This window comes from Bos indicus, chromosome 8 (genome assembly GCF_029378745.1).
Source record: "Bos indicus isolate NIAB-ARS_2022 breed Sahiwal x Tharparkar chromosome 8, NIAB-ARS_B.indTharparkar_mat_pri_1.0, whole genome shotgun sequence".
NCBI lineage: Eukaryota > Metazoa > Chordata > Mammalia > Artiodactyla > Bovidae > Bos > Bos indicus.
In genome coordinates this window covers 61,493,337-61,518,536 of record NC_091767.1, presented here as the reverse complement: position 1 = coordinate 61,518,536, position 25,200 = coordinate 61,493,337, and the positions used below count along the sequence as shown (strand labels likewise).

General features: G+C 44.2%; 1 protein-coding gene across 1 annotated transcript; it reads right to left on the bottom strand.

Annotated features, from left to right (window-relative positions):
- Positions 1-335: 335 nt before the first annotated feature.
- Positions 336-16,244, bottom strand: POLR1E (RNA polymerase I subunit E). The gene is made up of 12 exons (XM_019966221.2): positions 16,071-16,244; positions 15,357-15,460; positions 13,875-13,951; positions 12,503-12,588; positions 9,996-10,054; positions 8,750-8,894; positions 7,528-7,635; positions 6,841-6,937; positions 4,741-4,874; positions 2,694-2,775; positions 1,817-1,948; positions 336-674 (listed from the first exon to the last, which is right to left on the bottom strand). The coding sequence occupies exons 1-12, from the start codon at positions 16,144-16,146 to the stop codon at positions 515-517; spliced, it is 1,260 nt and encodes a 419-aa protein (XP_019821780.1). The 5' UTR covers positions 16,147-16,244; the 3' UTR covers positions 336-514.
- Positions 16,245-25,200: the final 8,956 nt, after the last annotated feature.

Sequence of the window (25,200 nt, the reverse complement as noted above, 5' to 3'; positions counted from 1 at the left end):
GCCTGAGCCAAGCTGAGCAACTGATTTAATCACTTCCTCTGATTTGGTTCTGCTTTGTTTCAGTAGCCCAGAACTAAGTTAGCATGTTTGGGCAACCCCATCACACTGGTGACCTGAAGCCTCCTCTCCCAGCCCTGCTGGGCTTTGTCCTCACCATGGACGCCGGTGGTCCTTCCAGACCTAAGCACAGCATTTCACATTTCTCTTAATGTTAACCTTTATCCATTAGATGTGGCTCAAGGTTCAGCCTGTGAGATCTTTTGCCTCCGACTGTCCCACATCCCACACATGAACCATCTGCCATTTATAGTCACAGTGACACCAAAGCAGAGACAGAGAGTCCAACAGGGCCTTGCTTTATGTTTCTGCTTCAGACCAACACAACTGAGGTGCTGGCATCTGGCTTCATGCCCGTGCCAAAGCAAGGCTTCTTCTTTAACCCTCTTTCTTTAAAAATAAAAATGCAAATGAACAGAAGGAGTGGCCAAAATGTTGTGTCTGGGAACACACACCTCTAGGTCATTTTCCTTCGCTTTGACTGACGGTCCAAGGACTGGGCTGGAGGCAGCGGGATGGACAGAGTGCCCAGTCTGTGCTCCTCCTCCCCACCCGCTGCCAGAGAAACCTTTCTTTTGGAGATCTTCAGCCTCATGGCTTTCGCTATCTCCATCATCCTAAGGAACAAACACATAAAACAAGGGAGAGTCTCCTCAATGTGATGCTCAGGGAAGCTTGACAGGCAGGAGGGGGTGGCACATTTGTGCTCCAAGCCTCAAAGACAGAATCCCAAAGGTGGACACAGGAGCAAAGCTCCGAGCAGGGACTGACAAGATCGCTGACAGCCATCAGATTCCCGTGTCAATGTGTAGCGGTTAGAAAATGCCTATACAAGTGATAGAAAACCAGGTTATCTGACTCCTGTTGATAACTGTTTACTTCCTATAACAAGGATCAAGCACTTACCAGAATTTTACAGACTCCAAGAATCTATTTGTCTTTAATGTTCAACCTCACTATCCGTGAGAAGCCATGTGTGCACAGCCCTCAGAATAATCCTGCTCCAGACTGCTGGAAGAGTCCATTGAAGGCGTTTTCCTAGGCGCTCTTGGACCACCACCAGGGTCCTTGGGTGTCAGATACTCCTTAATCACTGACAAAGGCCAACACACCCTGCAATTCAGCACCCTGGCGGTTATGCTCCCTACTCAGTCTGAATCCCTTCTACCAAGGCTAGAAAGGGCCTGAAAGGTCGCCACTTCTGCCAGCCTTCCCAGTCCGCTCAGAGAAGTGTGAATGTGATAGCCCTGCCAAACTCCTGCTCTGCCTTGCCTTAGACACACCCCCTGGTAGCTCCTTCCATCTGACTCTGAGAGTGCTTTCTGCTAAGCTGAAACTGGGGTTCTCTTATACAACCTCCACCCCCAGGTTACCCCATCAGAATCATACAGAATCCCTCTTTCCAGTGACAGCAACTCGGAGACTGGAGGCTGCTCAATTACATGGGAATGGAAGGCTCATTTCTGAAGCCCGACTATTCCTCTTCTTGTCTGAGTGACCCTGGGAAAGTCACTGCTTTCTCTGAACCAAAGATTCTTCCACTGATTCTTAAGAGAAATCACTGGGAGATTATGACAGATTTGACACTGTGCCTAGCGTAGTTAAGACACACAGTAATGTCTGGTTGCCTGTCCATTCAGTCAATCATTCATTCATCTAAAGATTGTCCCCAGGTCCCTCAATAGTGTGTCACACTTTCCAGCAGTACCAGAACTACATCAAGGCTCCCTAAGAGAGCTTTTTCTTCTGTCATGCTCACCTTTTCTCACTGAGCTTCAGGTCCCTCTGTAACATTGTCAGGTCAATCTGGAAGCCACTTATGTGCAAGGCCAGTACGATCACATAGGCGGTGATCTTTGCCTTCATAGAGTCTGAAATTAAGTTCCGCAAACTGCAAATCAGTGGTAGAAAAAAAGAGACAAAATTAAACTCCAAGATGATTTCTCCAAAAGGAAAGGAAAATATCCAAGCCTATTCCCATATGCATTCAACTGTCTTCTCATCTTGGGGAGAGGAAAAGGAATCTGAGCAACATCCCTCGTCCTGTCACACTGCCTGAGCCTTCACACACAGTGGAGCCAATCCCAGTGTCCCTCCAGGGAGGACAAAAAAGGCTGCATTTCCACCTTCCCCAGGCACAGTTGGAGCCTGCACTGGTGCAGACCATCCCCATCCTCCCAGCCTGCTCAGCAGGGGTGCTGGGAAAACAGTCATTCCACACTTGGCTGCCCATGATTCTTCAAGCAGTCAGAACAGGACACAGCAAGCAAAAAGCAGGAAGGAGGCCCAGGTGTGCTGCTTAGGGGGCTTCCCCAAAGTCATCCCCCTGACCTGCCCCTGCCTGCATCACCACCTCTCCATACAACACTGGTTCTGGGGACACTGGGAAGGCGTCCCTGGAAAAAGTGTTTGGTGTAGTCTTTGTTGCAGGACTTCCCAGAGCCTTAATGAGAACTTCTCCCAGAGGGACAGTCTGTACTACAGTGCTGCCTAAACTCACTTACCCAAGACCCTGCTGAGCAGCAGTGCCCACTTCAGCACAGTGACTCAGAACATGGACTGCAATCCAAGCCCCCCTCCCCCCCGATCCTGCTCTCTCCTTTATAGGCAAAAGCCAAGAAGTCAAGCCCCCTGACCTGCCATTGTTGTAGGTCAGGCAGGTGAACTGCTTTAGTAGTTTGGTGTTGATGATGTGGGGGACTCCGGGTCCCAGGGCACCTACAAGACAAAATAGAGTTTGATCATTTTCTTTCAAAACTCTCAGGCCACACCTCACCTATGAGCTGGGAGACAAGGATAACAGCAGGCCCTTGGACTAAACAGAGGCATGTAGGAAGACAAAAAGGGGCCCATGAAACAGAACAGCCACCTTCAAATGAACACAGGCTCAGGTGTGTTTCGCCTGCAGACCATACGTGCACAAAAGATGTTCATGACAGGGCAGTGACGAGAAAGAAAACCAGACTCCAATGAGGCCTAAAGACACATGATTCAAAGATGTTAGAAAGAGAAACAGATTGTGGAGAAAGCTCAGGGAGAGGGAAAGGAAGGGAGATTGGAATGTGAAAATAAGAATTAAGCAGACACTGAAAAACATGGGTACAGGCACAGCTCAGAGTTACTGCACGCTTGGCTTGAGACCACCACAATAAAGCAAGTCACACGAACTGCGTGGTTTCCCAACGCGTGTAAGTTAGGTTTACAGTACACTGTAGTCTCCTAAGTGTGCAGTCGTATCAAGTTTTTTTTTAAAGTGTCCAATAATTAATTAAAAATTAAAAACCAATGTCCATACCTCAATTAAAAGATACCTTACTGCTAAAAAATTGCTGGCCATCATCTGAACCTTCAGTGTGTCCTAGCAGTGACATCAAAGATCATTGATCATAGACCATCATAATTTAACAATGTAAAAGTTGAAAATATTCACAAACAGTGAAAACATTCACAAACATAGACACAAAGTAAGCAGACTCTGTTGGAAAAATGGAAAAATGGTGCTGACTTGGTCAACCCAGGGTTGCTGCAAACCTTCAATCTGTAAAAATCATGGTATCTGTGAAGCATGGCAGAATGGGGTGTTCCTGTATAGACCCCAGGTGCCCAGTCACAGTAACACAACTGTACACACCTTAGGCCTCAAATCACAGGTGTCTCTCTCTGGATTTCCAACTCTGGGTGGCTGTGAGTGTGTGGCAGACACCCATGCCCTGGTGACAGGTGACATGGGCTACCAGCAGAAACTGACTTCCCAATGAGCCAGAAAGAGCTGACACAACAGCATGCCAAGGCCTTCATAAGCAAGGCCAACTTTTATCCCCATAGAGCTATTTCTAACCATCCCCTAGAACATTCACTTGATTGGACTGGATGTTACACTTTACCTAACATAGAACAGAAGTAGTGAATGTTAGCTCTGAGCAATCATATAATTCAACTCGACCCTATTTTCAGACGAAAGAGCTTGGAGAGTTCTCTTAGCACATCAGCAGTACCCCACTGTTACACAGTTATAAATGAAGACCTGGAAAGACATGTCCATTTCTTCTCTCACTAGAGCTAGTCTAATAATTATAGACAGACAACAGACTGGAAATGACTAGAATAAAATGCCTATCATGATATATAAACCCCAATGTTCATTGTATCCCTGCTTACAATAGCCAAGACACAGAAGCAACCTAAATGTCCATCAACAGATGAATGGATAAAGATGTAGTATATGTATTTCTATGGAATATTACTCAGCCATAAAAAGTATGAAATGATGCCCTTTGCAGCAACATGGGTGGACCTAGAGATTATCGTAATAAGTAAAGCCGGACAGAGAGAGCCAAATATAATATCACTTTTATGTGGAATCTGAAGAAAATGATACCAATCAGACTCATAGACATAGAAAATAAACGTATGGTTACCAAAGGGGAAAAGCAAGGGAGGGAGGGACAAATTAGGAGTTTGGGACTAACAGATACACACTACTATATATAAAATAACAAGGACCTACAGTATAGCACAAGGAACTATATACAGTATCCTGTAATAATCTATAATGGAAGAAAATCTGAAAAAGAATATATATATGTATAAATACATATGTAACTGAATCACTTTGTTGTATACTTGAAACACACTGTAAATCGACTGTATTTCAATTTAAAAAAAAGTCTATCATGGACTTACTTTTCCGCTTAATCACTTTCTGTGCTCGAAATTTGATGAGGGCGTCCAGGTACCATATGCACCGCGCCTGGCGGTCTCGGCTCTCCTCATTTGATGGCAAAGACTTCAAGGCTTCTATGACAAAGGAGCAGTGACTGCAACAAGGGAGACAAAAGGGGAAATGTGTAAGACCAGCCAGTAGGCACCCCCAACACCTGCTATACAGTCAACAGCTGAGGAAGGGCCATCCCACCCGCTCCTTACATTAGGAGGAGCGTGAATTTAGTGCAGGGGGAGTAAAGGTCTAGACAGTAAATAAACATTTCGTGAGCAAATGGTCACTGCCACTGCAGTGCAAAGGCAGCCACTGATTAACACATGAATGAATGACTGAAGCTATGTTCCAATAAAACTTTATTCACAGGCAGTGTCCAAGACTCAGCACTCTGGCCACAGCTGCCCACTCCTGATGTGGTGGTCTGGAGCATGGGCTCTCAACTACCTGGGTCTGAATCCCCTCTCTGCCATGCAGTGGCTCAGGCAAGTTTCTGAACATCTCTGTTTTGGTTTCTTTACCTCTAAATTAAGTACCCTCACCCTATGGATTTTTGTGGAGTAAATGAGACAATGCAATGAAAGTGGTGCTTGGCACAGGGAAGAGTCCCATCAGTGCTGGCTGTTATTTTTACATACTGTTGTTCTACCACTATCACGATCATGGAATCGCAGCCATAAAAGGCTCTTCAATGTCATCTCATGGCAGCCTCCTTGTACAGATGGGAAAACTAAGGCTCAGAGAGGGGAAGACCACACAGTCCATCAGGCAGATGGGGACTCAGTTCTCTAGACTCCCAGCCCAGAGCTCATTCCAGTACCTGGCCCTGAGCCACAATCACATTAAGACAATGAAGAACCATCAATGAAGCTTTTTTTGGAAATGGATCTTTAGAGACAGGGGGGAAAAATGTATTTTCTACGACTTTGGATTTCACTGACCAGTAAAATTTCCAAACAAATATCTAGGGAACCAACCTAGGGTTGACAACATTTTTTCAGGATAAAATTATTAAAAGAAAAACTCAAAAGCAAAAATATCCCCCACTACCATCATAAAAGAAAAGCTGTTTTAAAAGGCAAAAAAAGGGGGACGGGAGTAGAGGCAATCATCTCTGAATTAATTAAAACATACTATATTTAAAGAACATAATTCAGGGCTTCCCTGATTGTCCACTGGTTAAGAATCCATCTTGCGGGACTTCCCTGGTGGTCCAGTGGCTAAGACTCCCTAACGCAGGGAGCTCAGGTTCGATCCCTGGTCAGGGAATGAGATCCCATACGCCACAATGAAGACCCGGTGCAACAAAAAAATAAATAATTAAAAAAAAAAAAAACAAAGAGCAAGAAGAAATTAAAAAAAAAAAAAAGAAGAATCCATCTTGCTATACAAAGGACACTGATTTGATCCCTGTTCTGGGAAGATCCCACATGCCCCGGGGCAACTAAGCCCGTGCATCCCAACTACCGTGCAGCAACTTCTGAAGCCTGGGCGCCCTAGAGCCCTGCTCTGCAACAAGAAAAGTCACTGCAATAAGAAACCTGAGCACCGCAACTAGATTAGCCCCTGCTCACCACACCTAGAGAAAGCCTGCGCAGCAACGAAGACCCAGCACAGCCAAAAATAATAAACATTAAAAAGCCAATAAACGAATAATATATATAATTTAACTTTAGAAAAGCTCACTCAACACATCACCACAGATAAACTATCACTTCAGCAGGCACCTACTCCCAGGCCAGCCCTTGGACCTGGTGTAACACTGTAGGGGGAATACAGGTCCGCTCCAGTTCTCAGCCCCAGGCTACAAGGCCTCCCCACCCTCTGCCCAGCCACACGATCCCTGCACTCAGAGGCCAATGCTCTCCCTTGAATGCTACCTGCAGCCTCGGGGCAACAGGCCTAGGAGCCCAAACACTGGAGCAAGCACTAGCTCGTTCACGCCCAAATGCTGAAGAGACAGATGTCCTCGGTGACTGACACCCGAGGTCTCCTTCATGTCTGACTACAGTAAGTGTGTGTCCCAACACCACAACCCAGACTCTCCATCCGCCCAAGTGCGATACCTGTTCTCTTCAATCATCTTCAGTATTTCTTCTGAGGTGACATTCCTAAATGCTTCAGATGGGCTCTGAAGAGCGTCATACTCCACAGGGGAAAGAACTAGTTACAGGTCAAGAAAAACCCAAGCAAAGTGGAAACATCAACTAGCTAGATCATGTTGTAACAGCCTCATCTTAGAAATGGGAAAACTGAGGCTGAGAGGGGGTGATAACACAGTATGTTTGGGCAGAGCTTCTGGGACTCAGCTCTCCTGACTCCCAGCCTAAGCTCATGGTCTGCCTGGACTTTTCTGTCTTCTCTTATCACAAAGCTGCTGCAGGCATCTTCCATCTGAGTAGAATCACAAGTATGGAGACTCTACATTCTAACCTTTCCTTTTATAAAATCGGCCTAGCCTAGACTCTGGGCACTGGCCAACTTAAAAGTCATATTTTGATTCTTTGTGGAGAGTGAGCCCCACCCACGGAGCCGAGCTGTGGGCATTTTGCTGAGGGATGGGTTTGTCCTCAGCTACTGGGGAAGCCTCGCTGACTTCCCAGCAACAGTGCTGGGGCAACAGCAAGCGTCTGGGGCGAGCTTTTATGAGCATCACAGGACCACCAACATCCTCAGAGAGCCCGGCCATGGCACTGCCATGCGAACATCTCTACTTGGGAAATGAGGTGGCGCTTCTACTGCAAGAAGGATACGGTCTTCAAACTTATACACGTCTTCAGGCTTGGCTGCATCGGCGTGGCAGGGAGGGAGACAGACAGAGTCATCCTGCAAGTCATCGTGGATGGCGTCACTGACCAGGGCTTTTCAGTAAAGGAAGAGTCAGCATCAGTGTCACCCTGCTTAGCTTTGGGTTCCCCAATGCTCTCTGCAACCTGTGCACTTGAGATTATCATCGGCCCAGAACCCCCTCATCTGAACTTCTTCATGTATTGTGAGTGAAAGAGAAAGATCAAATTATAAAATTGTAACTATCATACAGGAATAACCACATCTGAATTAAGTATGCACACAGACAAGAGAGAGGAAAACTATAACAGCTGGTCTTGTAGAACGATATGAAAATGGGTGAATTTTTTTTTCTTTTTAAATGTCTTCAGCTATTAAGTTTACTGTTAATAGCTGAGAATAAACTGAATAAAAAAATTGAAAAATTTACTTAAGACATTAAACTGTATCTGACCATATGGAGACATATTTCTATGTTTCTAAATGGGAAAACATTATATAAAGATGCTGATTTTCCCCATATTAATCCCAAACGGATTTTGAGAGAATTTAACAAAATAATTCTTAAGATCATCTGGAAGAAAAAGTACACTACAACAGCGTACATTTGCGAACAATAAGGATGAAGCTGCCCCATCAGACGATAAACTGGATGGTGAAGCTACTATAATCAGAAGGACCATATGCTGCTACACGAACAGCCAGTCAGAATGCTGAGACAGAACCCAATTAAGAATGTGGTAAAATGATAAAGATGACTTTTTAAATCATTTTTTACACAAGGAAAAGATGAAGTTGGGGACAACTCGCTAATCATTTGGAAAAGATAAAATGAGGTTTGTACCATAGACCAAAAAAAAGGTCATTAAGATGTAAAAGTAAAAAGTAAAACTGTGAAAGGAGTGAAAGAAAATATTTATATAATCATAGGGTATGGAAAGGTTTTCTAAAATTTCCTAAAATTTCATTTTAATAGGAAAACTACTTGACTGAGCTCACTGAGGGCGGGCCACGTCAGCTGTTTCTCATAATTCCCAGAGTCTATTTCGAATAAGGCCTTCAGGGAGAAGCAGGAAGGAATACAGCCCTAACTCCCATCATGTCCATCTGTGAGGCAGGTAAAGGATCTCAAGAGAAGGGACAGCTGTCTCTAGAAGCAGCCTCTAACCCCAAGTTTCAGCTGCTTACCAGTCACACCCTTTGTATCAATTATATTCTCTGCAGCTTTAGCCACTGCACGATTCAAAGATTCACTGCCAACTTTGTTCATTCTCCTGGAGTTCAGAGCTCGCTTCTGTTTGGTGGTACCGAAGGCTTCAATGCAAGAATCCATCTGTGCCAAAGACAAATTTGGTCACTGGAGACAGGCTGAGCACTGCTACTCCTAGCTGTGTGACTACAGGGAAACTCTCAGCTTCTCTGAGCCATCAATATCACACCTGTAAACTGGGCTGCTGCTACTGCTGCTAAGTCACTTCAGTCGTGTCTGACTCTGTGTGATCCCATAGACGGCAGCCCACCAGGCTCCTCCGTCCCTGGGATTCTCCAGGCAAGAACACTGGAGTGGGTTGCCATTTCCTTCTCCAATGCATGAAAGTGAAAAGTGAAAGTGAAGTCGCTCAGTCGTGTCTGACCCTCAGCGACCCCATGGACTGCAGCCTTCCAGGCTCCTCCATCCATAGGATTTTCCAGGCAAGAGTACTGGAGTGGGATGCCACTGCCCTCTCCGTAACTGGGCTGACTCATACCTAACTACCTCATAGGCTTGTTGTAAGAACCAAAAGATACTAAGAGATCTGAAGTGCTTGTTTTATAAATTATAATGAGCTATTTATAAATCAACAGTGTTTCCATCTGTAAAATGAAAAGACTTGACTAGAATTAGTGTCAGTAAATCTGGGGCACACAGCTCACCGTTTTCCAATCCTATACCCACAACAGACACTGCTAACAGATCACTCATTCCCTCTCTGAGCCTGCAGACAGCCTCACACCCTTCTCCATACAGTGCTCCAGGCAGTCCTGAAGATCCAATCAGTCTGCCATCCTAGGATGAGATGAGCCTGTACAAAGCTACTACATTGACAATCCTAAAGTTTACTTTGTCTTGATGTGAAGTTTCCAGGCTATAACCAGTATTTTCTGAAACTTGGATTAAATCCTGAAAATAAGTGCTATGCTACACCTGTAGCAACAGCCCAGCAGAGAACCAGTTCCAGATGCTGGCACAGACCTGTGCACAACTGCCCCAGATACGGCATCTGCTCTCTGTGAGGCCACAGAGGCCTCTGCAGGTAGGAACTGTCCAGAGAGCCACAGACTGAATGAACTGGGAGCACCCAGGGAGAACTGTGCATTTTTATATTACTGATGGAGAAATTCAAGGCCTGGAAGGAACTCACTTTAGGCCTCACATCTTAGCTGTCACACTTACCTTTTCTCTGAAAGATTTGGCTTGACTCTCTGGTGTTGATTCACTCTCAACTGATTCATCTACAAAACATAAAACAAAGAAAAAAAGCAAACTGTTAAGTTTGCCTGCAGACAGCTGCTAAGTCGCTTCAGTTGTGTCCGACTCTGTGTGACCCCAGAGACGGCAGCCCACCAGGCTCCCCCGTCCCTGGGATTCTCCAGGCAAGAACACTAGAGTAGGTTGCCATTTCCTTCTCCAATGCATGAAAAGTGAAAGTGAAAGTGAAGACGCTCTGTCGTGTCCGACTCTTAGCGACCGCACTTGACTGCAGCCTACCAGGCTCCTCCATCCATGGGATTTTCCAGGTAAGAGTACTGGAGTGGGGTGCCACTGCCTTCTCCATTGCCTACAGACAGTAAGAGTGTTTAATATTTGGTTAACAGTTAATCTAAGAAAACCACATTTCTCTACTCCAGGACTTCCCAGAGCTTAACATGCATGTGTACTATGAACACTCAGTATGAAGCTTCAGTATACAGGTAGAGGATCTGGAGAATAACTATGGAATCAAGTGAAGGGATCCAAGGAAACATGAGGCCTCCAGGTGAAGTGACTTGCCCTAGGCAATGCAGAGACGGGATTAGAAACTAAGTCCTGTGCTCTTTCCAGTATATAGCTTTGCCCTTCTTGTAAAAGAGATGAGGAGGAGGGATCAGGAAGGCTGAGGAGGAGGAAGAGGACATGGGGCTCACCTCCCGTTGACAAATACATCAAAAATACATCTATATGTGGAACAGTTATCATGGAAAACTAACTGAAAATTGGCAGAAGAAAGATTTCCAGGAAACCAGGTAGTAGGGTTGGGACCCCCACCACTGCCCCTCAAAGGGATGTGAAAGGAAAGGAAGGTTTGCATGGGCTCTCCACACCACAGCCTGGCACATGATCTGAGCCAGCCAGCCCCTGGATGTGGGGAAGGTACAAATTAGAAGTACGGCATTAATAGATATAAACTACTATACATAAAATAGATAAGCAACATGCATTTACTGTATAACACAGGGAAGTGTACCCAATAGCTTGTAATAATCTATATTGGAATATCATCTGCCAAAAAACAATATATATATATCATATGCCATACACCTGAAACTAACAAAATACTAGAAATCAACTATGCTTCAATAAAAAAAAATATTTTTTCAAATTTTAAGACCTAAAAGTAGGCACAAACATGAGGTATGTATTATTTTACATGAAGCTCTCTGATCTCCCACAAAGTATTCATATAAGGGGCAATAATCTAGTGGACAGGAGCACAAGTTCTGAAGTGACCTTGCCTGCATTAAATCCCAGGTCTCTTACTTATAACAGCAGTATGTTCCTGCCAAAGTCATTTAACTTCTGTTCCAGGTTCATTGTTGATTAACAAGTGAAGTAAGCGATATAATGCATTGAAAGTGCTTAGAACAGTGCCCAGAGCATAGTAAGGACCCAATAAATGTGTGTGTATTTTTTATATACGCTAGTTAGAATTAACCAATATTTACAAATGTGTTTATATAACAAATTAATGAACAATTTTCTTTGTTCATTGGAAGTTAAAAGAGCATTTGGAGAGTAATTTATATGTTGTTTCATTTGTTTGCAAAGCAGGAAATTCTTCACCTACAGACTATGGACCCCTAGGAAATTCACAGATGACCTTTGGGATGCAAGAGCCCTTTAAAATTATATGCAGAATCTCATATTTCTTGTATATATTATATGTTTCTCAGAAGTACTTCTGGTTCTTTACAAGAAAGACTAAGATCACTGCTTTGCCAGAATGAAGTTATTAGAACTAATGCCTCTGAAGCGGATTCACAATGATCCTAATAATCCTTATCTAATTCCCTCCCCAACCATGGTTCTCAGTATTTAAGATTTAGAAACAGGAGCCCCTTGAGTTTGACCATCTTATCTATCATTTTCAAAGATCCCACTCTAGCCCAATACATTCTAAAATGCCCGAGAAGAGAGGTATTGCAACTTCTCCCAGTGGGTTAGAGAAAAAATAGATCTCTTCCCAAATTACAAAGTGTAAAGACTTTGCATCAACCTTTGTCCAACCTATAAGCAACTTCTACAACCTACCAGAGATTCTAAAACCTCTACCCCAACTAGAACCATTAAGAATTAAGAAAAGCCCTCAATGAAAAAGAGTATCGGACATGCCCTCCATTACTCTGCTCTGATCATTGCTCAACTTGCTTAAACTAAGATTAGATTTTGATCTTCAGTCTGTAAACATTGTAGGGCTAGAATCTGTGCCTGTTTTGCTATATTCACAGCCCCTAACTTGTGCCTGGGGCACAGTAGGTCATCAGTAAATATTTGTTGAGTAAAAGCACTTTTAAAACTTTGTCAAATGAAAAAAAAAACCTTTAAAAAAAACAGCTACAAAATGTAGTTTACAAGTCAAACTGATGCATCCAGCAAACCTAAAACACTCAGCCTTTCCTTGAGCCTTCATGACCAGAACCTACCTGAAAACAGTGGCTGCATGTTGAACAGTTCAGCATCATATACTTCCATCTGGCCAGAGGTCTTGTTCAAAATTCCCACAAAGTGCCTGAATAAAGAAGGAATATCAGTGACAATGGATCATTCAAAAGGTATTGTTTATACAATCTCCTTGTTTCTGCTTAAAAGGTGTTACTCATGAGTAACAATAATCCCCCACAGCAGGTATTCTCTGCAAGCACAGGGAAATGAGGGGAGAAAGGGGGAGGGGAGCAGGGAAGTCACCAGGTGATTCTTACAGCCAATCACATTTGGGGTCACTGATGTAGTGGTTAAACCTTTGGGGATATAACAATCTAGAACTACACTAGAATTTACTCCATGTATAAATTCTATGGAGGCAAAGACAAAACTTCAGTAATTATGAGAAGACCAGTTTAAACCAGAAAATCTTTGTAAAGAGATGATAAAAGCTTCAAGCACAAACAAATTCATTGGAGCTCTATCAGCTGCTGGGGTAGGGGAGGGGGGAGATGACTCTAAAAGGGCCTTGGTTGTGGTTCACGGATGGATATCTTCACAGGGACACTGCATTATGCAATGCCTGACAGTGAGACGGAACAGGCTGAACAATCTTCATTGTACCAAGAGGTAAACTAGAGGCCAGTAAACGGTGGAGTTGCCCAAGTCAGTAATCTTTCCAGAACTAGACAGAAACTCTGGAGCCTTGGACACTACCAAACCCTTTTACTGTAGTTACTTCCAAGGCAGACTTCTGGCAAACTTTGGTGTGTTGATCACACATCCAAAAATAATGGAGACGGCTGCCTTTAGGAACAAGATAGTTAAAACAATATTTCAAGTTAATGATGTGGTCAAAACTAATGAAGGTCAAAAGGCACAAACTTCCAGTTATAAAATATATAAGTCTTGGAGGTATAATGTTCAGCACAGTGACTATAATACTGCATTATATATTTGAAAGATGTTAAGAGAGTAAGCCTCTAAAGTTCTCATCCCAGGAAAAAATATTGTAACTGTATGGATGTTGACTAGACATTGTTGTGACCATTTTGCAGCATTACATACATTGATCATTTTATCATACACCTGAAACTAATGCTATATGTCAATTACATCTCAACTTTTAAAAAAATTTTAAATTACAAATGAATGAGGTTTTTAGGAAATTAAATAAATGTTAAGTCACTTTTCAATTTCAAGAATGTCTACATGCTGATGTGAAGGTCCCTGGGTCTAGGAACACAGGAACCTGGTAAACCTCTCTAGATTTCCCCCTCTGCAGCTAAAATAAAGTCAGAAAAGAGCGGTGCCAGGGCCGCCGCCACCACCACCACCATCCCCACTTCTCACAATCACTTTCCCCATCTCTACCTGCACAGAGTATTGCATTTGAGGGCTCCAGTCCCAAAATTGTTTCCCACGTAGGAAAGTCTGTCTGTTTCAGCTGCCTAAAATGTAGAGGAGGGAAGGGCTCCATTATAACCAATGTTGAAAGACAGTAAACATCTTGATGCCCTTTTCCAAGTTTGCAGAAGCTTCAGAATCAAAACTGCAGTGGATGAGACAAGAGAGCCTCTTTGAGAGGATCCAGCTCCACTATCTCTAAGTGAGTCTGGGGTGTCCCTGGTGGAAAGGCAAGAGGACTTTTGAAAAGTTCCAGGCAGTGCTGTTTTCTAGCTAGTCTGAAAGTTCTTGGTGGAGCTGCGCCTCAGGACTCAGAGACAGGCCCTAGGCTTCCACAGCTTAGAGGCATGCAACAAAATGATTCTGCAGGCAACATTAAAGCCCAAGCCTTTCTTGAACCTCTCTGCCCACCTTTATCATGACTGCTCCTTATCTGCTCTCAGGATCACTGCTATTGTTGTTTAGTCACTAAGTTGTGTCCGACTCTTTTGCAACCCCACGGACTATAGCCCACTAGGCTCATCTGTCCATGGGATTTTCTAGGCAAGAATACTGGATTGGGTTGCCATTTCCTTCTCCAGGAGATCTTCCTGACTCAGGGATCGAACTCACGTCTCCTGCACTGGCAGGTAGATTCTTTCCCACTGAGCTAGTCACCAAGGAAGCCCCTCAGCGCCATGGAGGTGGTGAATTCATTCCTCAATCAGAGCCAAGCTTCCCTGCCCTCTCCTCATGTTTGTCCTCTTCACCTGCAATACTAACTTCAGCTGTTAAACCCTCCTCCATCCTTCAGGGTTCAGCTCCCATACACCCTTCCTCAGGAAGACATTCTGGCAAGCAAAACCTTCACTGACTCAGCTCACTCTGCCCTGCTCTGTACTCTCTCTCCCTGGGACCCTGAGCTTTGTTTCCTTATGTATGAGTTCCTCATATTCAGTTCTCACCTCTCTAGAGCAGGGAATGCAGATATCTGGGAATGTCTGACATTCTGTTGGCCACAACTAGGAAGCACTACTAGTGAGCAGAAGCCAGGGAAGCTACCAAACATCCAGTGACGCACAAGACAGCCCCCACAACAAAGAATAACGTACCTGGGTCAGAATGTCAATAGTGCCGAGGCTAGAAACACTGCTCTATAGTATGAGCTCCCTCAGGGTGGGTCCAGGTCTGACTTAGCTATTTCCCCAGCAGCTTACAGTCCAGGGCCACACTGGGGACTCAATAAATGCTTGTTGATTGAACAAATTAATAAAAAGCCATCACTTCACCACCAGTGTGAAACTGAATGGGGCCTGTCTCCACAACCCAGCCTGCTGGGGCACAATGTTCTTCAAAGGTTCACCTGCTATTCCCCCTCTTTTCTCCTCTCACTCCTTCCTACATCAACCCACACCCAAAGGGCCTCCTGAGGTCTGCAGAGTGGAGGTGACTGGCCACAGCACCACTTACCAGGATCCGCTGACTCCTCTTCCTGGGGTTTGTGGAGTCGTTGTTCTTGTACAAGGTAAAGCGCATGTTGCCTGGATTCTGTAGCCTCCCATTGGAGAACTGGACTGTAAGATTACAGCATAAGAATGAAATGAGAGCAGAAAAATCCAGAGTATGGTGGGGAGGAAATTAATCGTCAATGGGAGGGAGTGACAGACTCGGAGAATGGGGATGGCAAGGAAGCCCGGGTCCTAACCCAAAGCCGTCCTGGTCCAGATGGGAAGAGGGACTGGTGAGGGGTTGGAGCCGTGAGGGGATCCCTGGGGACGGGCCTCCACGGGAAGGAATAACTAGGGGAGTGGGGCTGACTAAGGAGACCTCGGCCAAACCTAGAAAGGCTGAGGGAATCCCTGGCCAATAGGGAGAAGGAAATGGAGCAGGTGTGAGACCTGGTGGGTGAGGGGATGACGGGGTCCTGGATACATACAGCCCCAGCCCTGGGGAGGACGTAACTGGGATGTCCTCATCCACCTGGGAGGTAGTAACAGAGAGACAAGATGACAGGAGATGACAGGAGAGCCCTGGCCAAGCCCCAAGGAGTAGTGGAGCCTATAAGGGGCCCTGGCCCAGCTGGGAATGCGGCTGGACGGACGTGGGAAGTGGAGGGCTGTAGCGGTACAGGAACGGAAGGGGAGGAAGTTACAGGAAAACCTGCTCCAGCTTCGCAGTATTTACCCAGCAGAGCGCTCTGGCTGTCGTCGGGCTCCCCACAATACTGCCACCTCGCACTCGGAAACACCTCCGAGGCCATCTCGCCTCGCTAGCCGCCAATCCCCGGAGTTAAAACAGCTGCAGCTACACGCGGTAAAAGTGCGGCGGGCCGGAAGAGGCGTGGTCTCTCCGGATACCACCCCGCGCACGCAAAGATGCGTGGCTCCGCCCCACAGGACATCGCCCCCTAAGCGCCCTTTTCCTGAGCTCTTAGGCGCGCCTGCCCCGCCACCCTCGCCCCACCCCGCCATGAGGCGTGGCCTCGGTCCTCACCTTGCAGTGCCAGCTTCTCCAACGCGCAGTACCTGATTGGCCCAGCACTCAGCAAGCGCGTTACACCTTGTGTGCTGCTAGGGTGCTCGCGTCTACAAGCCTTGCATGGTGTGGGATTTCTTCATCTGCACAATCTAGGTAGGGTATTGTCTATCTCTCAGTTCAGTTCAGTCGCTCAGTCGTGTCCGACTCTTTGCGACCCCATGAATTGCAGCACGGCAGGCCTCCCTGTCCATCACCAACTCCCGGAGTTCGTTCAAACTCACGTCCATCGAGTCGGTGATGCCATCCAGCCATCTCATCCTCTGTCGTCCCCTTCTCCTTCTGCCCCCCATCCCTCCCAGCATCAGAGTCTTTTCCAGTGAGTCAACTCTTCGCATGAGGTGGCCAAAGTACTGCAGTTTCAGCTTTAGCATCATTCCTTCCAAAGAACACCCAGGACTGATCTCCTTTAGAATGGACTGGTTGGGTCTCCTTGCAGTCCAAGGGACTCTCAAGAGTCTTCTCCAACACCACAGTTCAAAAGCATCAATTCTGCGGCACTCAGCTTTCTTCACAGTCCAACTCTCACATCCATACATGACTTCTGGAAAAACCATAGCCTTGACTAGACGGACCTTTGTTGGCAAAGTAATGTCTCTGCTTTTCAATATGCTATCTAGGTTGGTCATAACCCTCCTTCCAAGGAGCAAGCGTCTTTTAATTTCATGGCTGCAGTCACCATCTGCCATGATTTTGGAGCTCCAAAAAATAAAGTCTGACACTGTTTCCACTCTTTCCCCATCTATTTGCCATGAAGTGATGGGACCAGAAAGTGAAGAGGAACTAAAAAGCCTCTTGATGAAAGTGAAAGTGGAGAGTGAAAAAGTTGGCTTAAAGCTCGACATTCAGAAAACGAAGATCATGGCATCTGGTCCCATCACTTCATGGAAATAGATGGGGAAACAGTGGAAACAGTGTCAGACTTTATTTTTTTGGGCTCCAAAATCACGGCAGATGGTGACTGCAGCCATGAAATTAAAAGACACTTACTCCTTGGAAGAAAAGTTATGACCAACCTAGATAGCATATTGAAAAGCAGAGACATTACTTTGCCAACAAAGGTCCGTCTAGTCAAGGCTATGGTTTTTCCAGTGGTCATGTATGGATATGAGAGTTGGACTGTGAAGAAAGCTGAGTGCCGAAGAATTGATGCTTTTGAACTGTGGTGTTGGAGAAGACTCTTGAGAGTCCCTTGGACTGCAAGGAGATCCAACCAGTCCATTCTGAAGGAGATCAGCCCTGGGATTTCTTTGGAGGGAATGATGCTGAAGCTGAAACTGCAGTACTTTGGCCACCTCATGCGAAGAGTTGACTCACTGGAAAAGACTCTGATGCTGGGAGGGATTGGGGGCAGGAGGAGAAGGGGATGACAGAGGATGAGATGGCTGGATGACATCACTGACTCGATGGACATGAGTCTGAGTGAACTCCGGGAGTTGGTGATGGACAGGGAGGCCTGGAGTGCTGCGATTCATGGGGTCACAAAGAGTCAGACATGACTGAGAGACTGAACTGAACTGAACTGAACTGATGGGACCAGATGCCATGATCTTAGTTTTCTGAATGTTGAGCTTTAAGCCAACTTTTTCACTCTCCTCTTTCACTTTCATCAAGAGGCTTTTTAGTTCCTCTTTACTTTCTGCCATAAGGGTGGTGTAATCTGCATATCTCAGGTTATTGATATTTCTCCTGGCAATCTTGATTCCAGCTTGTGCTTCCTCCAGCCCAGCATTTCTCATGATGTACTCTGCATATAAGTTAAATAAGCAGGGTGACAATATACAGCCTTGACGTACTCCTTTTCCTATTTGCAACCAGTCTGTTGTTCCATGTCCAGTTCTAACTGTTGCTTCCTGACCTGCATATAGGTTTACTGTGTAAATATGTCTTATTAATACTAAGATCTGAAAGCCCGAGTTCAAATTTAGAATTCACTAATAGGCAATCCTTCAGCTCCAGCTAAATGTGGTGACTTGCGGAGAGAAGCATTTCTCCAAGTCCTCCATCCACACACCTGGACATCAGTCCTTAAACCCCTATGCTTGGTCCACAAGCCTGTAAACAGCTATGATCAGTTCTTGGGCCTAGGCGTGCATACACCTGTGGCTCAATCAACCCTGCGAGGATGGACCAGGGGAGAAGCCCAGAAGGCTCAAGGATTCCGGGGTGGACTGGAAGGAGGAACCCAATCTTATGGGCATGTCCCTTTGTTCTTATGGATTCAACTCTCCCTCCATCCCTTATTGGGAGTTATTAGAATAAAATGAGAGTCAAAGCATGGCCTACAGAGCTTTGAGCATGACCTGGGCCAAAGCCCCTTTTGCCCAAAGGGAAATACTGTTGAAGGGAAAGAACCAGATTATCTCTGTTCTCCAAATTGCCTTCTTCCCAGACTCATCCTCTTTCCCGGCAACACATACCTCCAAGATGATCCAAATCACCTTTAACACCCTAGCTTCCCTTTGCCCGAGCACATGTCACCCTTCTAATTACCCAGTCACACTGCAGGCAAAGTGCAAAGAATCTTATTTTTTGCCCTGATCTTTTCAGACTAAGTTATCAACCTGATGTCCATCACCCTGAAGACCATGTAATATTTCCTACAGACCACAACGATCCCTAAGTAGCTACAATTGTTTAGTTGCTAAGTTGGGTCTGACTCTTTTGCACCCCCTGCGGACTGTAGCCCAATAGCCTCCTCTATTCACAGGATTTCCCAGGCAAGAATAGTGGAGTGGGTTGCCATTTCCCTTTCCAGGGGATCGTCTCAACCCAGAAATCAAACCCACATCACCTGCATTGGCAGGCAGGTTCTTTACCTCTGAGCCACCAGAAATAACTACAACCCACGTGTCAAAATCAGGAAACTAACATTGCTGCGTTACTACCATATAATCATCATGCCCCATTTAAGTTCATTTACTGTCCCAGTAATGTTTTTATAGCAAAAGTTCTGACCCAGAACCACATGTTGCATTTTGCTATCGTACCTCTGTAGTTTCCTTCAGCCCAGAACGTTCTTCACTCTTATTTTTACTTTGAATTTTAAATTTAAAAAGCCAGTTATAGGGCACTTATTTTGTAGAATGTCTCTCAATCTGGGTTTGTCTAATGTTTCCAACTTATGAGTCTCAGTTCATGCATCTTTGGCAGGAATATTACAGATATGATGCTATTCTCATTATATCATGTTAGCTGGTACACGATTTCAATTTGTTCCATTACTGCTGATAGTAACTTTGATCACTTAACTGAAGTGGTATCAACCAGGCTTCTCCACAGTATTGTTTTCCCTTTGTAATTAACAGGTTATTTTGTGGGCAGGTACATATAGACTAAGTGAATATCCTGTTCATCACACTTCCTATTTATTTATGTACATCAGTGTGGACTTGTGAATTCCTATTTTATTCAATAGATTAGAATCTGCTACTATCATCATTTAGTTTTTCTTTCAAATATTCCCAGATTTGAAAATAAACAGATTTGTTTGTTTTGTTCACTGCTGAATCTTTAGCTCCTGGAGCAGTGTCTGGAACATAGTAGACCCTCAATAAAGGTTAAATGAAATGAATGACAAGCCAAGGAATAAGTCTGAATCATCACAAATCCTAGGAGCCTAGCATAGGGACTGGAGCTTAAAAACACTAAAGTTGCTTAAATATAACTGGCATTCTGTTTACAAATAGCAGATTCTCTGTAAATGTGGGATGGTTGAATGAAACAGGAAGAGTTAAATCATAGTTAACAAGTGACAAAGAAGACAGCAGTGGATACAAGGAATCAATTATAGTTCTTGAGAGAAGTGTCTTGCCCCTCCTCATATAGGGACATATTATATGGCCTTGCTACTCAAAGTGTGTGATCTTTGGACCAAGAGCATCAACATCACCTAGGAATTGTTTTGTTTTAACAGGATCACTAGGTAACTCATTTGCCCTTCAAGTTTGTGGAGCACTGTTGTACAAGAGTATTTTCTTTTTTTTTTCCTCACTGCAAGGCATGTGGAATTTCCCCAACCAGGGATCCAGGGATCAAACCCATGACCCTCTGCAGTGGAAGTTGGGAATCTTAACCACTGGACCACCAGGAAAGTCTAAGACTTTCCCTTTTAAGGTACATCTTTACCAGTCAAAGTCTGTGAAAGCCCTAAGAATTGGATGCTTTATAGCTGAGTGGAAGAGTGAAGAATATGACACATTGCTTGAGAGCAAAGACTCCCAGAATTCCCACAGGCAAGAGTGCAAAGTGACAGATTCTATCAAAAGGAAAATATTAATGGGAAGGGGGCTGTAGTATGCACCTATATTGTTTAATTATTTAACAATGATTCTAAACACACAGATCCCATGTGTATATATATATATATATATATATACACACATACATATGGAACTGGAATGGGGCAAGATGACATACTCAGTTCAGTTCAGATGCTCAGCTGTGTCCAACTCTTGGAGACCCATGGACTGCAGCACGCCAGTCCTCCCTGTCCATCACCAACTCCTGGAGCTTGTTCAAACTCATGTCCATCAAGTCAGTGATGCCATCCAGCCATCTCATCCTCTGTCGTCCCCTTCTCCTCCTGCCCCCAATCCCTGCCAGCATCAGAGTCTTTTCCAATGAGTCATTTCTTCGCATCAGGTGGCCAAAGTATTGGAGTTTCAGCTTCAGCATCTGTCCTTCCAATGAGTATTCAGGACTGATTTCCTTTAGGATGGACTGGTTGGATCTCCTTGCAGTCCAAGGGACTCTCAAGCATATTCTCCAACCACAGTTCAAAAGCATCAATTCTTCAGCGCTCAACTTTCTTTACAATCCAACTCTCACATGCATACATGACTACTGGAAATACCATAGATTTGACTAGACAGACTTTTGTTGGCAAAGTAATGTCTCTGCTTATTAATATGCTGTCTGCTGCTGTTGCTGTTGCTGCTGCTGCTGCTGCTGCTAAGTCGCTTCAGTTGTGTCCGACTCTTTGCGACCCCATGGACTGCAGCCTACCAGGCTCCTCCGTCCATGGGATTTTCCAGGCAAGAGTACTGGAGTCGGGTGCCATTGCCTTCTCCAATATGCTGTCTAGGTTGGTCATAACTCTTCTTCCAAGGAGCAAGCATCTTTTAATTTCATGGCTGCAGTCACCATCTGCAGTGAATTTTGGAGCCCCCCAAAATAAAGTCTATCACTGTTTCCACTGTTTCCCCATCTATTTGCCATGAAGTGATGGAACCAGATGCCATGATCTTAGTTTTCTGAATGTTGAGTTTTAAGCCAACTTTTTCACTCTCCTCTTTTTCACTGACCAAAATGCCAGAAGCTATAGTGATCTCTTCTAAATTAGAGTCAGGGGTAATCACAGGCAGGATTTACCACAAAATGTTTGTTTATAAATTTAGTTTGGAAATTCAGAGACTTCTGGAATTCTCTTAGCGTTATTTTTCAGAAAAGGAAAATATGCTTCTTTCCAAAAAGGAATTGGAGGATTGGGGGAGGGGGCAGGCAGAGACCACCTTTCCTGGGGTAATATCTCCATCTGCTGGCGATTCAGGATATCACTAGCAAGACAAGAACAGGGCAGGTCAGATCATTTGCTGCAACTTGCATTGAGCTCTCAACACTGTATCTTCTGCCTCTCTGCCTTCCTTTTTGTGTGTTTGTCTCCCTCTCCTGTTCTTTCTCTCCTTTCCTTCATATTCCTGATGCAGACTACTTGTATACCTATAGACATAGACGACTCATTTCTTATAAAGAAGACTCATCTAGGATAGACTTTTCCTTACACAGAGCTGAATCTTTTGTAGCTTCTCCTGTAGTTCCAGTTTCTGCTCTCCAGGGCCACACAGGACATCACCAACTCCTCTGCCCTGAAACCGAAAAAGCCTGAATACTCTGATCATGCTTTCTGCTTATCTGCCCCTCTTGTTGTTGTTGCTGTTGTTCAGTCGCCCAGTTGCGTCCGACTCTTTTGACCCCGTGGACTGCAGCAAACCAGGCCTCCCTGTCCCTCGCCATCTCTTGGAGTTTGCCCAAATTCATGTTCATTGCATCAGTGATGCCACTCTACTTCTCAGCAACTCCTTCCAGCCCCTCAGCTATTTCCCATACCAGTTTCTCTCCTCATCCTGGTCACCACTGCTGGACACACACCAATATCTCTGTATCGATCACATTGTGGGGCCCCACACAGATCAATACTTTAGCTCTGGTCTGGGTAACACAGAACAGAAAGGACCCATCACTTCCTTTGTGCTACTTACCATGCCTCTCCTAATGAAACCAATATGTGTTTTTATTCAAAGCATCTGTACTATTCAATTAACTTATTTAGGGTTAACAATAAACAAAAATTCTTGACTTCACTTCTGCTAAGTCCCATCATCCCTGCAATTTTTTAAAAACAAAGATTCAGACCTTGAATGAAGGACTGTTAAATTTAATTGTGTTAGATTCAGTCTGTTCATATATTTTTGTTGTTTAGTCGCTGAGTCGTGTCCAACTCCTTGCAACCCCATGGACTGTAGCCCACCAGGCTCCTCTGTCCATGGAATTTCCCAAGCAAGAATACTGCAGTGAGCTGCCATTTCCATCTCCAGGGGACCTTCTTGACCCAGGGATTAAGCCCACATCTGCTTGGCAGGCAATTCTTCACCATTGAGCCAGCCACCTGAGAAGTAATTTTCCCCAATAACATTTGTGAGATTTAAAAAAAAATGATCAAACCAATACATATTTGATGTCCAGTGTTGAGGAAAACACAGAAAAATATAAAGAATACAATTATAGTGACCCATGGTCCCTTGCCCACCTAAGGCAATATTGTTAGCATTGTTTTATTTTTTTCTACATTTTCTCTGTGCATATGTATATTTATACAACTGATATAATATTGTATGCAATTTTGTATTCTCCTTTTAGAAAATTTAACATTATCTTGTAAGCATTTTCTCAAATCTCTCATGATACTACATTCAGTGTTCTCACAGAGTTTATAGATACAATCCTCTAAGTGAACACTTGGGCTGTTCCCAGTTTTTCACTTTTTTTTTTTTTAAACTTTGCTTTTTTTTTTTTTTGGCTGCCCTGGATCCTCATTGCTGCGTGTGGGCTTTCTCCAGTTGCAGCGAGTGGGGGCTCCTTTTCCTTGCGGTGGGAGGGCCTCTCATTGCAGTGGCTTCTCTTGTTGCAGAGCCCAGGCTCTAGGCACAGGGGCTTCAGTAGTTGCGGCTCTTAAGCTCTAGAGCACAGATTCAGTAGCTGTGGTGCATGGGCTTAGTTACCCTTCAGCATGTGGGGTCTTCCTGCAGCAGGGATCAAACCCACGTCCCCTGCACTGGCAGGTGGATTTTTAACCACTGGACCCCCAGGGAACCTCCCCCTCACCCCGTTTTTCACTCTTATGTAGAACATTTCAGTGAATTCTAAAGCATAAAACTCCTTTTTTGGATGGATTCCTTTGGATAGAGTTTTAAGACTTGCATTAATGAATGAAAGAATATGAACATTTAAAAAAAGATTTCTTGGGTTCAAAGCCAATTTGGAGACCCAGACATTCAGCTTACTGCTTAATTCAACATTAAATTATATGATTGTTTTGCCCTATAAAAAATAAATAAAAAAGATTGTTAATACACAAATGTTTCTCTAAAGGATTTTCAGATGTTTTAAAAATCCTGTCTCTGTCGTCTGACACTATCCAAGGCAGTTTGGGAGAAATAAGAATGAAAATATGCTATACCAGAATTGAACCTATCCTAGAAATTAACTTCCTAGAAGGAACACAAAAATGGAAAAAAGCACACTCAAGGGTACTGTTAAGTCTCTAGAGTTTCTCTTTTCATTTGTCAGTTTTCTTCTCTTTCTTTCGAAGGTTTGTTACTAGGATCATGCTATTCAGGGTTGTCATTTCTTCTTGATGGATTAACTCTTTTGTCATTAGAATTGTCCTCTATCTCTTACAATAGAACTTGTCATGAAACCCACCTGGGCTGATAGTCACTCTGGCTTTCTATTGATTGGTATTTGCATGATACATCTTTTTCTGTATTTATTGTTGTTGTTCATTTGCTCAGTCGTGTCCAACTCTTTGCGACCCTATGGACTGTAGCACACAAGGCTCCCCTGTCCTTAACTATCTTCCAGAATTTGCTCAAACTCATGTCCATTGAGTTGGTGATGCTATCCAACCATTTCATGCTCTGTCGTCCCCTTCTTCTCCCACCTTCAATCTTTCCCAGCATCAGGGTCTTTTCCGAATGAGTCAGCTCTTTGAGTCAGGTAGCCAAAGTATTGGAGCTACAGCTTCAGCATCAGGCCTTTCAATGAATAGTCAGGGTTGATTTCCTTTAGGATTAACTGGTTTGATCTCCTTGCAGTCAAGGGATTCTCAAGAGTCTTCTCCAGCGCCACAGTTCGAAAGCATCAATTCTTCGGTGCTCAGTCTTCTTTATGGTCCAACTCTCACATCAATACATGACTACTAAAAAAACCATAGCTTTGACTATACAGACCATTGTTGGCAAAGTGATGTCTCTGGTTTTTAATATGCTATTTAGATTTGTCACAGCTTTCCTTCTAAGAAGCGAGTGTCTACATTTTTCACTCTTAACCTATTTGTGTCTTTATACTTAAATAGGTTTCTAATGGATAGCCTGTCCTATGTTTTCTTCTTTTATAGTTTAGTTTTTAAAATATGTTATTTGATTTATTTGATAATACATTTGTGGTAAGAAGTTGGGAAGGTATTCAACATAATATTTTTCCCAAAAGACTTCGTAGT

What these genes read in the sequence shown, in the direction of transcription:
- POLR1E (XM_019966221.2), bottom strand. Translation starts at nt 16,146, where the DNA reads ATGGCCTCGGAGGTGTTTCCGAGTGCGAGGTGGCAGTATTGTGGGGAG. An exon ending in AAATGCAATACTCTGTGCAG is followed by an intron (nt 12,589 to 13,874) that starts GTAGAGATGGGG and finishes TTCTTTATTCAG; the next exon opens with GCACTTTGTGGGAATTTTGA. An exon ending in TGATACAAAGGGTGTGACTG is followed by an intron (nt 7,636 to 8,749) that starts GTAAGCAGCTGA and finishes TTTACTGAAAAG; the next exon opens with CCCTGGTCAGTGACGCCATC.